Raw genomic sequence first — 16,210 nt, 5'->3', positions numbered from 1 at the left:
CATCTTGCTTTCTCTGAGTCTGGATGAGGACTGACTCTCTGCTTTTCCTCTTCCCAGAATTCCTTAGTCTGGTGACCTCGCCTACACTTCCTACTTGACTACTGGTCAATCAACATTTTATTAAACTAATACGAGTAACAACTCTTTACAGTGTACAAGAGCACTGTCCCACAACAGAAACCACAAAAAGCAAAAGTGCATACATGATTTAACGGCACCTTTCTGACCTTACATGTACATACATGAACATATACACAAAACATAAAGAGAAACCACAGGTGGGATGAAAGCTTGCTAATACGAACTTTACTTTTGAGTTAAAACCCTCATCCAAGTGTGTGGGTATAGCACCACGGTAGATGGTGTGTTTAACATATGTGAGGCCCAGGGCTCAACTCTCAGCACCCAAAACAAGCAAAAATCCAAATTACCATCAAACAAAATAATTTAAAAATTTTAAAGTTAAAAATCTAAAAAAATAAAAATGTAATCTTAATAAATGAGCATTCTCTTCGTATATACACTTTGCATTGAGAGAATAGGAAATGGCTTATTTTTTATTGTAAGTGGAAACCTTTGGGTTAAGCCTGCCTGCCATTCAGCCCTCTTTGATGACAGTTTGATGGTGAATTGAGGAGTGTGCCGGGTCCTAGTCAACTTCTACATATTTGCGGCCAGATGTGCAATCAGGTCTCTGGCATCTTGCATGGTGGAGGGGATCTCTGTGCCATTCTCAGTCACCTGAGTTCCAAACAAGAACAGCTTCCTGTCATTCCCCACTTCCGACAGTGCCAGAGCATCGTGGATGTCTGTAATGTGGTAGGCGTCTTCAAGATCCTTTACCCACAATGGAGAGAGAGGAGGACACATTGTTAGTCTGCATTCTTGTCGGACAGAAATATTTCCTCCTTATTTTAAATGACTCTACCATTTAATGCAGAAAATACTGAAACTTTGTTATTATGACCCCAGTGTTGGTATGAATAGAAACATTTTTATCAGAATTATTCCAGCATTTCAGACTTATCAAAAAGTACTTTCTGCCCCCCACCAAAGACCTTAATTTTTCTTTTCTTTCTTCCCTTCTTTTTTTTTTTTTTTTTGTTTTTTGTTTTTTGTTTTCTGAGGCAGGGTTTCTGTGTAAACTGCACTATCCTGGAACTTACTCTGTAGACCAGGCTGCCCTCAAACTCATAAAGAGCCACCTGCCTCTGACTTCTGAGGGCTGGGATTAAAGGTGTGTGCCACCACCACCTGGCAGGACTGAATTTTCTAAATGATACCATCAATCTGTTTATTTTTCTAAGATAATTTTAATATGATGAGCTATTAAGAATTTATATCAACAAGAGAAATTTGGTTCATCATTTTATCTGGTTGTTTGATTAGTTTTGTTTTGTTTTTCGAGACAGGGTTCCTCTGTGTAATAGTCCTAGCTGTCCTGGAACTCGCTTTGTAGACCAGGCTGGCCTCGAGCTCCCAGAGATCCATCTGCCTCTGCCTCTGCCTCCCAAGGGCTGGGATTAAAGCCATCCACCACCATGCATTTGATTGCTTTTAATGTACTATTTTTATTCCTTGAGAATTTCATACAGGCGCACCGTCTACTTTGATTATATCCCCTCCTTACTTTCCCCCCAATTCCTCTATATCCATCCCCCCAATTCCTCTATATCCATCCCCAGCACTATGCCCTCTTTCAATTATATGTTTCCTTTTCTTTTTATAACTCACTAAATCCAATTTGTGTTGCCTGTATAATTGTGGATATGAATGAGGCCATCCACTGGAGGGTGGTCAACCTATAGAGGCCACATCTTTAGAGAACACTGACTGTCCCTAGCCCAGAAGCCATCAATTGTCCATAATGTCTCAGCTGGGGGGGGGCTCATGAACCCTTACTCACTCCATGTTGGTCTTGTGCACATCTGGTCCAGGCAACCACAGCTGCCGTGAGTGTGTGCGTGTGAGTGGAAGAGGCTGTTTTGTTTGGTCCTGGCTGGTCTCTGGCTCCTGCAGTCATTCCTTCCCTCCTGGTCTGTTTTGTTCCCTGAGCCTTAGTGGGAGGAGTTGGTTGGCTTTCTTAAAGAGACATACCGTGAGACTTAAGCTGTACTTGAACTTTTGAGTCATGCACCTGTTGGGGTTAGAGGTGTATGCCATCATACCCTACTCATCAATTACTTTTTTTTATTTTTTGTTTTTTTTTTCGAGACAGGATTTCTCTGTAGCTTTGGAGCCTGTCTGGAACTTGCTCTGTAGACCAGGCTGGCCTCAAACTGATAAAGAGCCACCTGCCTCTGCCTTCTGAGTGCTGGGATTAAAGGTGTGTGCCATCACCGCCTAGCTATCAATTACTTTTTGCCCATATTTTACTGATTTTCATACTTATCATTTGTGAGTTCTTTGTTGCTATTATTTCTTCAGATCAAAAATTTATAGCAAACTGGTAGGGTGTATAGAGGTCCATGTATGTTGTCTTAGCTCCACAGTCCTGGAAGTCTACGAGGTTCCCCCGGTGGGCTATGTATGGTGATTGGGTGTTGGTAATCACAATATGTTATTCATAGAGCCCTTAGAGACTTCTGTGACAGGGTAACGGGTACAATAGTATATAGATGATGTCTCAGGTTAATACATCTACTGAAGAAATTATAAAGGAAGATGTAGGGAGGAGGCATTTTGGGTAGGAATTGAGGTTATAACCAAAGAATAAGGAAAATAAGATAATTTTTTTATATGCAAGGCCCCTCTATCTAGCCTAAGCTGGCCTTGAACTTGCAATCCTTCTGTCTCTGCTCTCCACTGCTGAGATTACAGGCATGAACTTCCATGCCCAGCTAAGATAACCTTTTGAAACCCCTAGTGATTCATCTAAAAGCATAGACTAAATATTTTCACAAAAGAATACAAGCAAATATGCATTAATTTAGAATAGCTAAGACTTATATACCCAAGATGCTCAATCATTCCACAAGGACACTTGCTCAACTCTATCCACCATTATTCATCATGGCTAGAATCTGGAAACAACCTAGATGCCCTCAACTGAAGAATGGATAAAGAAAATGTGGTACACTTGCACAATGGAGTATTACTCAGCTGTTACAAAGGCATCAGCAAATCTGAAGGCAAATTAATGGAACTAGAAAAAAAATCCTCTTGACTGAGGTGACTGAGACACAGAAAGACAAAGATGGTATGCTTTCACTCGTAAGCGGATATTAGCTGTAAAGTAAAGGATAACTATGCTACAGTCCACAGTCCCAGAGATGTTAGATAACAAGGAGGCCCAAGAGGGGGGACACATAGATTTCCCTGGGAAGGAGAAATAGGAAGAAATCTCCTGGTTAAACTGTGGGTCAGTGGGGATGGGAACTTAAGAGACTGAGTTGGGGGGTGGATGGAGGGGGAAATTAATGAAAGAGACATCTTGATGTGGGGCGTTTGGGGGTCAGGTAGAGGCCTGGTGCAAGGGAAACTCCCAGGGATGACCCCAGCTAAGACTCCTAGCTATGGTGAATGGGTAACACGAACTGGTCATCTGTAATCAGACTGGTAACAATCTCAATTATCATCAGAGAACCTTCTTCGTCCAGTGACTGATGGACATGGATGCAGAGATCCAGGGCCAAGCACTGAGCCAAGCTCTGAGAATCTTGTTGAAGAGAGGGAAGAAGGGAATAGGGGAGGTGAGGAGGGAGTAAGGGAAGGAAGGGATGGGCCGTGGGGTGGAGGATAGGGAGTGGTTTGTCAAGATCATGGGAGAACCCACAGAGACAATTAACCTGGCGTCATAGGAACTCACAGACCCTGAAGCAATGGCTAGGGCGCCTGCATGGTACCAACCTAGGCCCTCTAAGTGTGACAGTTGTGTAGCTTGATCCGCTCGTGGGACGCCTGGTGGTGGAAGCAGGTACTGTCCCTAAGATTTACCAGGAGCCTATTCCTAGTACTGGGTTGCCTTGCCCCGCCTTAGTACAAGAGGAGGAGCTTGGTCCTACCTCAACTTGATATGCCACTCTTTGTTGACACCCAGGGGAGAAGGAGTGGATTGGGGTGGAGTTGGTGGGGAGGGGGGGAGGAGACCAGGGAGGGGAAACTTTGGTTGAGATGTAAAATAAATGAATAAATTTAATTATAATTTAAAAAGAATAGCTAAGTCTTTTATCATTAAGGTAAAGCAAAAGTCTTCAATTTATCTGGGTATAGTGGTATACTGAATACTCAAGAGGCAGAAGCAGGTAAATCTCTATGAGTTCAAGACCAGCCCAGTCTATATAGAGAGTTCCAGGCCAGCCAAGATTACATAGTGATATACCTTGTCTCAAATAAACAACAAAAAACTTTCAATTTGACAATGGCTCTGTTTATTCAATTTGATGAAGACAAGATACACAAACCACAAAAGGAAAGACTGGATAGATTTGATAATTAAAAAGGAAAATCTCGCCAGCCTTTAATCCCAGTACTCAGGAAACAGAGACAAGCAGACCTCTGTGAGTTCAAGCAGACAAGTTCCAAGACACTCAAAACTATATAGATACCTATGCAGAACTATGTCTTAAAAAGGGAAATGGGAGTCTCTAATGTAAAATAGGAACTATAAGCAAAGCAAAATGAACATCACTGAGATACTGGAGAAGACGTTAGTGATGCATATAACCAACAAGGGAATTTTGCAAAAAATATTCAGTACCCTTACATATCAAACAGGAAAGGTAGAGGCTTCCGGCCCATCTTTAAGGTAAACAGTATGCTTAGTACAAAAGACCTCAGCTTATGTTCCCAGCACCTCTCCCACAGGAATAATCGGAGGTGAGAAAACAAGAGCAAACAGGATGTAGGTCTCAGCCAGCAATAAACACTTCAAATAAATAAGGATCATAAGAATAACACATTGGCAAAACAGATGGTTGTGACAACGGCTAGTCCCAATGAGGGGTGGAGCTTCAAATAACTGTCATCTCCCGACGGAAGAGTAAACTAGTGTGACTTTGGAAAGCAATTTAGGAATATCCAATAAAACTATTTGCAAATCCAAAAACCTAGCACTTCTGCACACTTGAGAAACACGCATCCGTGGGTACAAGGGCACACACATTTGAAAGCTCACTGCAACCTTGTAACAGTAAACAACTGGAAATAATAAAAATGACCGGCAACAAGAGAAAGGCCAGATTACAGTCCACCAGCATGCCACGCAGGTCAAATGTGTGTACAGGAACTTCTAAATCTTTGCAGTTCCCTCACCTACTGCCTGCCGGGGTTGAACCAGGACCTTGCATATGCTAAGCAGATTCACTATCATTGGGCTACATCTCTCAGGCCCTGAGTCTTTGTAGTTTTAAGATACTTCACTTAAAAATGAAAAACAAATCATCAACCTTTCTTTTTGAAATGCCAACACAATATCAAAATGTGCTGGATCAGCCTCTAAATGTCAATCAAGGTTTCTGATAAAGTAAGATCTATTGTAATCATTTAGTTTGCTTCCATGAACATCCCACTCACAGAAGACATAAGGGAAGGCAGGCATTGAGTTTTTGGTTGGCAGACCTAGTAATTGAGAGAATTACTGTTCCAGTGTTTGGAAACATAAAGGTTGTGTGTGTGTGTGTGTGTGTGTGTGTGTGTGTAGTCATTGTCATTATAATCATTGTCGTCATCGTTGTAATAGTAGTGCACATAACAAAATTTACCATTTTAGTGTGCAATTCAGTAAAATTAAATGCATTCACAGTGGTTTAAACCATCACCATCAACTCTTCATCTTGCTAGACTGAAGCTCTAGCTGTCCTAAGCCAACTCCACTTTCCTCCCCCCTATAACCCCTGACAACCACAGTTCCACTCGGTCCCCTGCAGAGTTGATGGCTCTGGGAAGACGCTCTATAAGCAGAACCACACAGCCTCTGTCCCTCTGTGGCTAGCTCATTCATTTAGGATAGTATCCACAGGTCCATCCGTGTGGTTGCATGCGGTAGAACTTCCTTCCCTCTGCAGGCTAAAGTAACACGCTGTATGGACACACCATGTTTTGTTATGTACTCATCAGTGGACAGGCCCTTTAACTTATAACCTGTGGCTGTTGTAATAATAGTGCTACCATGAGCATAAGTGTATAAAAGCAGACTGGCTCCATGGTTTCATTTATCTGGGGTATATAAAAAACGTAGAATTGATGCATGATATAGGAATTCTGTTTTGTTTCTTTTTTTCGTAGTTGCTTGCACTCCCAGGGACAGTGCAAAAGCTTCACACTTTCTCCATGAACGTTAATTGCTTTTGATGCAAGCATCAAAAAATAAAAAATAAATAAATAAATAAAAATTCAGTCAAGTGCAACTGATCTAAAATAAAACTCTTTTTGTATACATAGAAGCCACTCAAAATTGTGTCAAATTAAATCAACAATCAGTACTGGTTTATTGAAATAAGTTCAATACACATGGTTCAATTCCATTTCTTCATGAGGCAACAGACTAGGCAATTCAAGCACTTAAAGGACACAAGACAATTATATTTACATTGAAAGAGTATATAATCCAGGAGACCTAATAGATTGAATACGCAGTATATTTTTTATTATCTACCTATTAAAATAAGACATGCCTGTGCTAATTATGAAACTATTGAGTGGAGGTTCCATTAACCTAGTTCTGGTGTGGACTTGCCTGGAAGCGAGGCAAGGTGCTCTACCACCAGATTAGCACAGCTTTTTACCTGTTTGTTGGCAAACACAACCAGAGGGAGCCCTGGGTTGGGTGCAATCAGCTGATGAAGGTATCTCCTGGCTTCAGGCAATCGATTGTGATCAGCTGAGTCGACCACAAAGATCAGCAGCCATACCTTAGGCAGGTACATATCCCAGTAGGCGCGGAATGGCTCACTGCCGCCAACTGCGGAGAATGGGAGAGGAAGGAGTCACACATGAATGAATGAATTAAAATCACAGGGATGGCCCCCAAGGGGGACTATAGGACACACTGGCCAGGTGCTCTGGTCAACGTCACTGAGTTACACTGTAGGCAACTCTGAGTGGCCAGAGGAATGTTATTGAGGAAATTGTTGGTCAATGGGAATAATCGTCCCTCAGAGGTGCATCACTCATCCAAGGAATGACAAAGAATCAGCATGAAAAGCCAGGCCGGGCAGTTCATGCCTGTAATTCCAGCACTCAGGCTAGTGAGGCAGGAGGTCTGTTGTGAGTTTGAGGCCTGCCAACCAACATAGCAAGACGGTGTCATACACAAACAAACCTAAAATTAAAAACAAACAAGCAGAACACAAAAGTATCAGTATGGGGATCGTAAATACTCCAGTGATGTCTCCCTGTGCTGTATAGACACAGAAGAACGGCCAGCTACTGCTTGTTCATCCAGCATAACTGAGAAAATGGGCATAAGGTACTAAGATAATGGAAGACGGAAGGCTGAATTGTGTGCCACTCTAATAATGTGTGTGTGTGTGTGTGTGTGTGTGTAGATAGATAGATAGATAGATAGATAGATAGATAGATAGATAGATAGATGGATGGATGGATGGATGGATGGATGGATGGATGGATGGATGGACGGATAGGCAGATAAAGTAGGTAGGTAGATAGATGATAGACAGAGATAGACAGATAGATAGATAGATAGATAGATAGATAGATAGATAGATAGATGATAGATAGATAGTCTCATTATGTAGATCTGGCTGTCCTGGAACTCACTATATAGACTAACTGGCCTCAAAGTCACAAACTCCACCTGCTTCTGCCTCTGCCTCCCAAGTGCTGGGTCAATGCATAGCTCACCATGCCTGGCTTCTAAAATAATTTTTTTAAAAAAAATATTTATTTATTTATTATGTATACAATATTCTGTCTGTGTGTATGCCTGAAGGCCAGAAGAGGGCACCAGACCTCATTACAGATGGCTGTGAGCCACCATGTGGTTGCTGGGAATTGAACTCAGGACCTTTGGCAGAGCAGGCAATGCTCTTAACCGCTGAGCCATCTCTCCAGCCCTCTAAAATAATTTTTAATGTTTATTTTTGTGAATGTGTGTGGGTATCCTTGTGAATGCACGCCGTGTGTTTATGTGCCTGTGCATAGACCAGAAGAGGGCACTGGGTCCCCTGAAGCTGGAGGTATGAACAGTTGTGAGCTGCCTGACAGGTGCTGGGAACTGAACTCAGGTTCTTGACAAGAGAAGCATATGCTATCTGAACCATCTCTCTACCCAGCAAAACCATTGAAGCATTCCTGTCAGTGTAACCGGTGACAAGCTGGTTTTTCAGTCATATTGTTTATTTGTGCTTTACAGATTTTCTTGATAAAATTTACCAGAAGTTTGTCTATTTTGTTTTCGACATACTAATTTTGGACTTTTCTGACCTTTGCTATTGTGTCTTTCTTCCCCATTTCACTGGTTTCTTAGTGATTTTCTCACCCTCGCCCTTTGTTTTTATTGTTACTGTTTTTTTTCGACACTTTCTTGGCCTGCTCCTTTCGATCAGTAGATTTTTTTTTTTTTTGTCATGTTTCTGGAGTTTTTGAAACAAGGTCTTACTACGTAGTCCGGGCTAGCCTCTAGCTCACGATTCTCCTGCCTCAGCCTCTCAAGTGCTCAGATTACAGGTCTGTAACACCATGTCTGGCTTCACGGTGGTTTTTAACAATGACTCAGTTCTCCATCTTTTTCACTTTTCCATAACACTTTATCTTTGAGCTAAGAATTATCTAGAAGTGGATAAACCAATCATTAAGGCTTTTTAAACTGGCAAATGCTTGGTTTAAATAGTGTGTTAAAATAGTGGTCTTTGAATCTGGACAAAAGCAAAGATTTCACAATTGACTGTGGCGCCTGGGAAGAGAAGAGAGGGGCAGGTTTTTCTCATGTGGGAGCCAAAAAGGACAATACTTAAACTTTTGATGCATGCTTTGGAGACAGAAAACCTCGGTGCTTGACTTGCAGAATGATGCCATAGAGAAAGACTGTCAAGGGTTCCCCCTTGAGCACCTAGTGGAAGAGCAGCCCCCATGCACTGGCCATGGACCACAGGGAAAGGGACAGTCAGAGGATAAATCATGCTTGCTTTGTTTGTTTGTGACCACAGTAAGTCTCAAAGGCCACGTAGGAGTTCAAGTGGAGGTGACAAAAGACATCTGGACATGCTTGAACTGCTTAGATAATTCTGGGTGCCTCTAAGATGATATTTAGGGCCATGAGGACAAATGTCTTGTGTGGGGGTGTGTAGAGGGAAGACTGGAGGCCTGATCTGACTTTGGGAACTGCATTATTAGTGGGGGAGGGGGGCAGTACTGCCATACGGTAGAGACTGGGACTGTCAGCTTACTAGAAGAGGTTTGGGACTGCGCCCGGTTTTGTTGTTGAGAAGGACGCCCATTATAGTTGCTTAGATGGCCGTGTTTCTGCAGCAGTGAGGGAAGGTGAAGGATGATTACAGGAGATCACAGGAGGGTATGCTAAATTTAGCCTCCTCTAAGCCTCCTTTGTTGCCAGCACTACAGGAACGGGAGAAAATCGAAAGAGCGGAAAGTGGATTTCCCAGCCCCCACCCCGAGCACTTAAGTATTAAACCGCGCGTCTTCCTAAAGTGTAAAAGAATCGCATCCCGCGCCACTTCTCTCAAGATTACAATGTCAGTAGATAACGCTGCTTCCGGCTTAAGATGGATGCTAATGAGAAGCAGAACGTACTCTCCAGGAACTCCATCTGCCTGTCCTCAGTGCTGATGCAAACTTCGTTGAAACCTTGGGTAGGTGCCTGGCTGTGCTGGACTCTGTTGGAAGCCAGTGAGTAGAGGACGCTGGTCTTTCCTGCTCCATCCAGGCCTACTACTAGGATCTGGTTACTTTTCTCCTGAAAAAAAAAAAAAAAATCAATAAACTCATGCTGTCGGGGCTGTGTATGGCTGGCTTCTGACAGCGTGCCTGACTTGTTAGGACCTAACTGTAACCACGGAATTGCTAACCAGTCTAAACCAAAACTACCCCTACTTCTGCGACATCACTCCCAGGTCCTTTTTTTTTTTTAATTAATTTATTTATTTATTAAGTATACAGTGTTCTGTCAGAAGAGGGCACCAGATCCCATTATAGATGGTTGTGAATCACCATGTGGTTGCTGGGAATTGAACTCAGGACCTCTGGAAGAGCAGCCAGTGCTCTTAACCTCTGAGCCATCTCTCCAGCCCCCAGGTCCTTTTTTTATTGTCCAATTCCTTGTCAGTTTATCAAACAACAAATATATGAAAGCACACACGCATGCATGCATGTACACATACATACGCACACACACACTCACACAGCGCATGCACATGAACACACATCTTAGAATTTATGTGCCATGCAGTGTCATAGATCTACGGATACCAGGACCAATTTCCCTATTGCGTGTGTGTGTGTGTGTGTGTGTGTGTGTGTGCTCATGCACAGGGGCACCTCAGCATGCGTATGGAGGCTAAGGGACAATTCTCAGGAGTTGGTTTTCTCCTTCTACCATGTGAGTCCTGGGGATCAAATGCAGAGTGTTGGCCCAAAAGCAAACATCTCTACCTGCTGAGCCTTCTCCGGACCCCGTTTTGCACCTGGAATTATCATTTATTGGCAACTGCACTGGAGTGAGTTGTCGATGGCACAAGTATGGCACCCAACATGGAAGCATTTAAGGTCTCTTATTTGTCTTAGCAGTTGGATAATTTAGCTATAAAATATTAGGACAAAGGTCCTCTCTTAGGTTTTGTTTGTTTGTTTTTGAGACAGGGTTTCTCTCTGCAACAACTATGGCTGTCCTGGAACTCACTCTGTAGACCAGGCTAGCCTCAAACTCATAGAGCTCCACCTACCTCTACCTCCTGAGTGCTGGGATTAAAGGCGTGAACCGCCACCACCCGGCTCTCACTTATGTTTTTGATACAAGCATCATGATTAAGCAGAAAGGTTAAGGCTATAGAAATTGTCAAACCTCCCAGGGTTAAAGACGCAGACTACCACCTAGCTCAAAAGGTGATCTTAAACCAAAAAAAAAAAAAAAGGTGATCTTAAATAGTATTACCATGGTGGTTCACGCCTTTTATCCCACTTGGGAGGCAGAGGCAAGTGGATCTCTGTGAGCTCCAGGCCAGCCTGGTCTACAGAGTGAGTTCCAGGATAGCTAGGCTATGTAGAGAGACCCTGTCTTGAAAAACATAGAATCTCTAGTGCAGCTCTTTGAGTCTGTTGATTTTTTTTTTTTTTTGAGTCTTATTTGCTAGCCCAGAGTGGCCCTGATATCCCTAGTGCTGGAAGTGAAACACTCTCATCTGCTTAAAAAAATAAAAAATAAAATAAAAGAATCTGTGTGAAAGAAAGATGTTTTAGGGCATGGCCTAACAGGGACTTAATGTAAAAAGCATGATTTATAAAGGCCTCTGAGTTTTTTGTTCTTGGATCAATAAATAAATATATAAAAAACAAAAAATTGTCTTTTGGTTGGTGTATTCTGGTACACTCACCTGAACCTCTGTTTGTGCATGTGCAGCTAGGCCAGAGGTTGGTACTTAGGTTTTCCATGAATGCTGGAGATCCAAATTCAAGTTCTCCAGCCACACTGCACCCACGGAGCCAACTTCCTAGCCCTAAGGACTTGGGATTGTCACGACTATTTCATACCTCATTAGATATGAAATTCTAAGTCCTTACTTCCGTTCCCGTTCTAAGTGTTAGTTACAGTGCCGTTCTGAGAATATGCTACGGTAAGGAAGAGGACAGCGGAAGTTGTTCAGACTGCACTCTTTAAAGGGACAGAGGCACCAAGAAATGGCTGCGGGGTGTGGATTATACCCCCTACAATTGCCACTGTGATTCCTACCCAAGCTACCTAACCTACTCTACCAATTCTAAGAAGACTACCCCCACTGCTGAAATGAGGGCGCATTTTATACCGGTTGGTCATATTTTGACAGTCTTGTATCCGAAGTCTTAGGAAAATATTGTGCTAAAATCTGTCCCCTGCTCCTCACCATGCCCCCGGCCTATCTTCCCTAGAAATTCCACACTCACTTTGGCTTCCATTTTGCTTCTACTTTAGTCTACACTATATGTTTTGGGCTGAGGTGTAGCTCAATGGTAGTTTACTGCTGAAGCCCTGGGTTCTACGTTTATCTAGCCCTAGTCCACAACTACCAGAAATTATGCAGTACCTCGAATTAGGGGAAATCGCAAGGGGCCCACATATCCAGAGTGGAATGGAGAAGCCGCGCCCTGGGAAAACCACTCCGCTAGGTACATACTCAAATCTAATTCTGAACATCACTGTTCTTGTAACAGTTATTTCTTCCATCATCTATGATTCGAGTCTGTGCTTTTGCCAGGGATCAAGTCTCGGTTAAAAATTCCCACTGTTCAGAAGTAGAAAGCGGCTCTGAGCCAAGGAACCAGTCAAGGAACTGGGAACACTAAGCGACAGAGTCGTTTCTGACCAAAACAATGCCTGGGCTTCTGAGACCAATCTGCGTCCCTCCCATGGCGAGTTCTGAAAGCCTGCAGACGGTAACTACAACGCCCGCGGAAAAGAACCGGGAGCTCCCAAACACACCAGGTACTTATCGTGTCCAGGAACCCTATCTCTTCCAACCAAGACTATATTCACTGCACGTGCTGGGAAGAGGATTCGGTGCTGTTTTCAGCATTGTCCGCACATGGTATGAAGCCCTGGGACAGAGCCAGGAGCCGGTCCCTGCGTTCAACTAGGACCAATTAAGGGATCCCTGGTCTCTCCACAGTAGACAATAACGGGTAGGACCTGGGAATGGCGGAAGGGGTGAAGTTGGGGGCGGGAATACGTTCGAACCTTGGCACATTCCCCCACATCCCCACCATCCATAGACAGACGCCCTCGGACAAGATCCGGTTCTCTGCGTACTTCGGGGGCGACGTAACAGAGCCCGGCGGGTCTGAATGCCCACAACCGCCTAGGAGGCGAAGCGGGTCCCAGGTCTCTTACCGGCGGCGGCGGGTACAGGATTTTAATCGAGATGCTGCTGCTGTCTTTGACCTTTTCTGTGACCTGTTCCTCCTCATTCTCCATCCCTTGCTCCTCCTTGACTTCCTTTCCTTTTCCATTCTCCTTGTTTTTCACGTCCACATTTTTCTTTTTCTCTTCTTTTCCTTTCTCTTTCCCGTTCCCCTGGAGTTTTATGTCCACACTCTTCCTTTTCTCCTCTTCTTTCCCCTTGTCTTTCCCGTTTTCTTTGATTTTCGCGTCCACACTCTTTCTTTTCTCCTCTTCCTTCCCTTTCTCCTTGATTTTCGCGTCCACACTCTTCCTTTTCTCCTCCTCCTTCCCTTTCTCCTTTCCGTTTTCCTTGATTTTCAACTCCACACTCTTCCTTTTCTCCTCTTCCTTCCCTTTCTCTTTCCCATTCTCCTTGATTTTCGCGTCCACACTCTTTCTTTTCTCCTCCTCCTTCCCTTTCTCTTTCCCTTTCTCCTTGATTTTCAACTCCACACTCTTCCTTTTCTCCTCTTCCTTCCCTTTCTCTTTTCCGTTTTCTTTAATTTTCGCATCCACACTCTTCCTTTTCTCCTCTTCCTTCCCTTTCTCTTTCCCATTCTCCTTGATTTTCGCGTCCACACTCTTCCTTTTCTCCTCTTCCTTCCCTTTCTCTTTCCCGTTTTCTTTAATTTTCAACTCCACACTCTTCCTTTTCTCCTCTTCCTTCCCTTTCTCCTTCCCGTTCTCCTTGATTTTCGCGTCCACACTCTTCCTTTTCTCCTCTTCCTTCCCTTTCTCCTTCCCGTTCTCCTTGATTTTCGCGTCCACACTCTTCCTTTTCTCCTCTTCCTTCCCTTTCTCTTTCCCGTCTTCTTTAATTTTCGCGTCCACACTCTTCCTTTTCTCCTCTTCCTTCCCTGTCTCTTTCCCGTCTTCTTTAATTTTCGCGTCCACACTCTTCCTTTTCTCTTCTTCCTTCCCTGTCTCTTTCCCCTTCTTGACTTTCAGCTCTACAGACTTCCTCTTCTCCTCTTCCTTCCCTATCTCTTTCCCTTTGCTTTTTACTTCCACATCTTTCCTTTTTTCCTTCTCTGCTTTTACTGATTCCCTACTGCTCGAAGAAGAAAACTTGTCCCTCTCCTTCGCCTTCCCTCTCTCCATCCCCACCGCCGCTGTTCCCCTTCTCTCCCGCGCGCCAGCGCGCAGGAGCCGCGGCCCTGGATCCTGGCAGGTGTTGCCCTGGTGTGGGGGCTCAAGGGAGACGTAGGTCCAGAAAGCAAGCGTAAGCCACACCTGCGGTCACAGGGTCGCAGGCCGCGCCAGTGAGCGCAGCTGTCAGTCTGGCATCTTGCTTTAGCTGGTCTAGAGCTGGCAGCTGATTGGTCGAACTTGAGCCTGAAGGAACGACCGGGAAAGGCGTGGATGCTAGAATGCCCAGTCTAGATCCTCAACAGAGAACGGGAAAAACAGGCAAGGTTGACTGCTTTTGCTGGAGGTCCTTAGGTACCCCTTGCTCCAGAGCACACAAAGACACGATTTGACGGTGCTTGAAGCAACCCAGCTTCAACCTCCAATTTGCTCTGCCAGTCCGTGCCTAACTTAAGAACGCCTAAGGCACCAGAGTCCCTAGAAGACTCCTCACCTTCCCCACCTTACAACCACCACCCCAGAACACAGGCTACACATCTCCCTGCTCCCATCCCATGTGAATTCCACGGGTAGGAACAAAAACTGCTGCTATTCAGCACAGAGATCGCAGGTCCTGACAGCAGGGAACAGATATCAAAACCTAACGATCCCGTTCCCAATAACTGCGGAGTGACTTACGCACCCTGAGGTGGCATGTTTCTTTAGTCGAGGAACTCATGGTTCTATATTTTCTGGCGGGACTCGGAATATTTCACAATTTAGCAAGGTGGGATTTTAGGGATGGGGTCTAAGTGGTGAGAGAGTGCTTGCTGAGTAAGGGCCCCAGGTTCATGCTCAGTTAAAAAAAAAATGACGAGTAACATCAGGACATGGGTGCCTGTATCCCAGCACTGGGGAGGATGAGGGAGGACGGCTTGAGTTTAGTCCATACTGAAGCTACACAGTAAGTTTTAATGCCAGACTAGCATGCTGAGGACCCTGTCCCTCCCCCACCATATGGAAAACTTTAGTTACTATATGAAATCGATTTTCTTTCATCAGATTTCAGATAAGCTGGCGAGGAAAGATAGCAAGTTCCGGAAGGCCTGAGTGATGGGACAGGTTTTAAGGTCAGCTATCTTCAGCTACCTTGAAAATGCTAGGTTAGGGGCTCAGTGGGTAAGAGCACTGGCTGCTTTTCCACAGGACTGGGGTTCAATCCCCAGCACCCACACGGCAGATCACAACTGTCTGTAACTCCAGTTCCAAGGGATCTGACACCCTCACACAGACAAATATGCAGGCAAAACATCAATGCACATAAAATCAGAATAAACAAACCATTTTTTAAAACGTTTACCAAAAGATTTGCTACTGTTCAGTGATGCCCATACCAATAGGATAGATTTATTCTTTGTAAGATTTCTTGTTTTATGTTTATGGGTATTTTGCTTGCACATGTGTATGTGTATGGCATGTACGTAGTGCCAGATCCTCTGGAACAGGAGTCACAGGCAGCTGTTAGTTGCCATGTAGGTAGGTACTGGGAACTGAACGCAGTGCCTCTGGGAGAACAGCTAGCGCTTTAACTGATGGGCCATCTCTCCAGCCTCTGACTGTCATTGTTTAAACAGAGTTCTCCCAATCCCACCAGATTTGTTGTTTTGCTGGGAGGGACAGGAGGTAATTTTAGATATTCAGTTCAAAAGAAATTCTTAGATATATCAGTAAGGAAGTGCGCCATAAATGCCAACATCTGGAACATCTTCACTCCAGTGAAGGGATGCTTTCCATACTACACGCACGCACACGCGCACACACACACCCAGAACTACTGGTTAAAGGCATACCCAAAATATTTACCAGAGTGTTAATACAGATGAAGTTTAGACTTAAATAACGTATTTGAGGTTTTCTGTGGCTTAGCAATGACAATACAAATCGCTGCTACTAGAGTATGTATGTATGTATCTCACCATGGTGTCTTGGACCAAAATTCTCAAAGTGCAGTAATCTCATGAAGATTCTGTGGGTAAACTTAAGAAAATTACCTTTGGCCATAGAGATGTAATGGAACCCTAAATGACACTCATT

General features: G+C 44.0%; 1 protein-coding gene across 1 annotated transcript; it reads right to left on the bottom strand.

Annotated features, from left to right (window-relative positions):
- Positions 1-660: 660 nt before the first annotated feature.
- Positions 661-14,149, bottom strand: Arl9 (ADP ribosylation factor like GTPase 9). The gene is given in 5 exon segments (XM_057773103.1): positions 661-837; positions 6,726-6,901; positions 9,712-9,871; positions 12,853-12,939; positions 12,941-14,149. Coding segments are annotated over 5 exon segments (1,809 nt in total).
- Positions 14,150-16,210: the final 2,061 nt, after the last annotated feature.

The sequence above is a fragment of the Chionomys nivalis genome, chromosome 6, assembly GCF_950005125.1.
Source record: "Chionomys nivalis chromosome 6, mChiNiv1.1, whole genome shotgun sequence".
Taxonomy (NCBI): domain Eukaryota; kingdom Metazoa; phylum Chordata; class Mammalia; order Rodentia; family Cricetidae; genus Chionomys; species Chionomys nivalis.
Note: the sequence above shows the minus strand (reverse complement) of the source record. Positions and strands in the feature narration are given on the sequence as shown.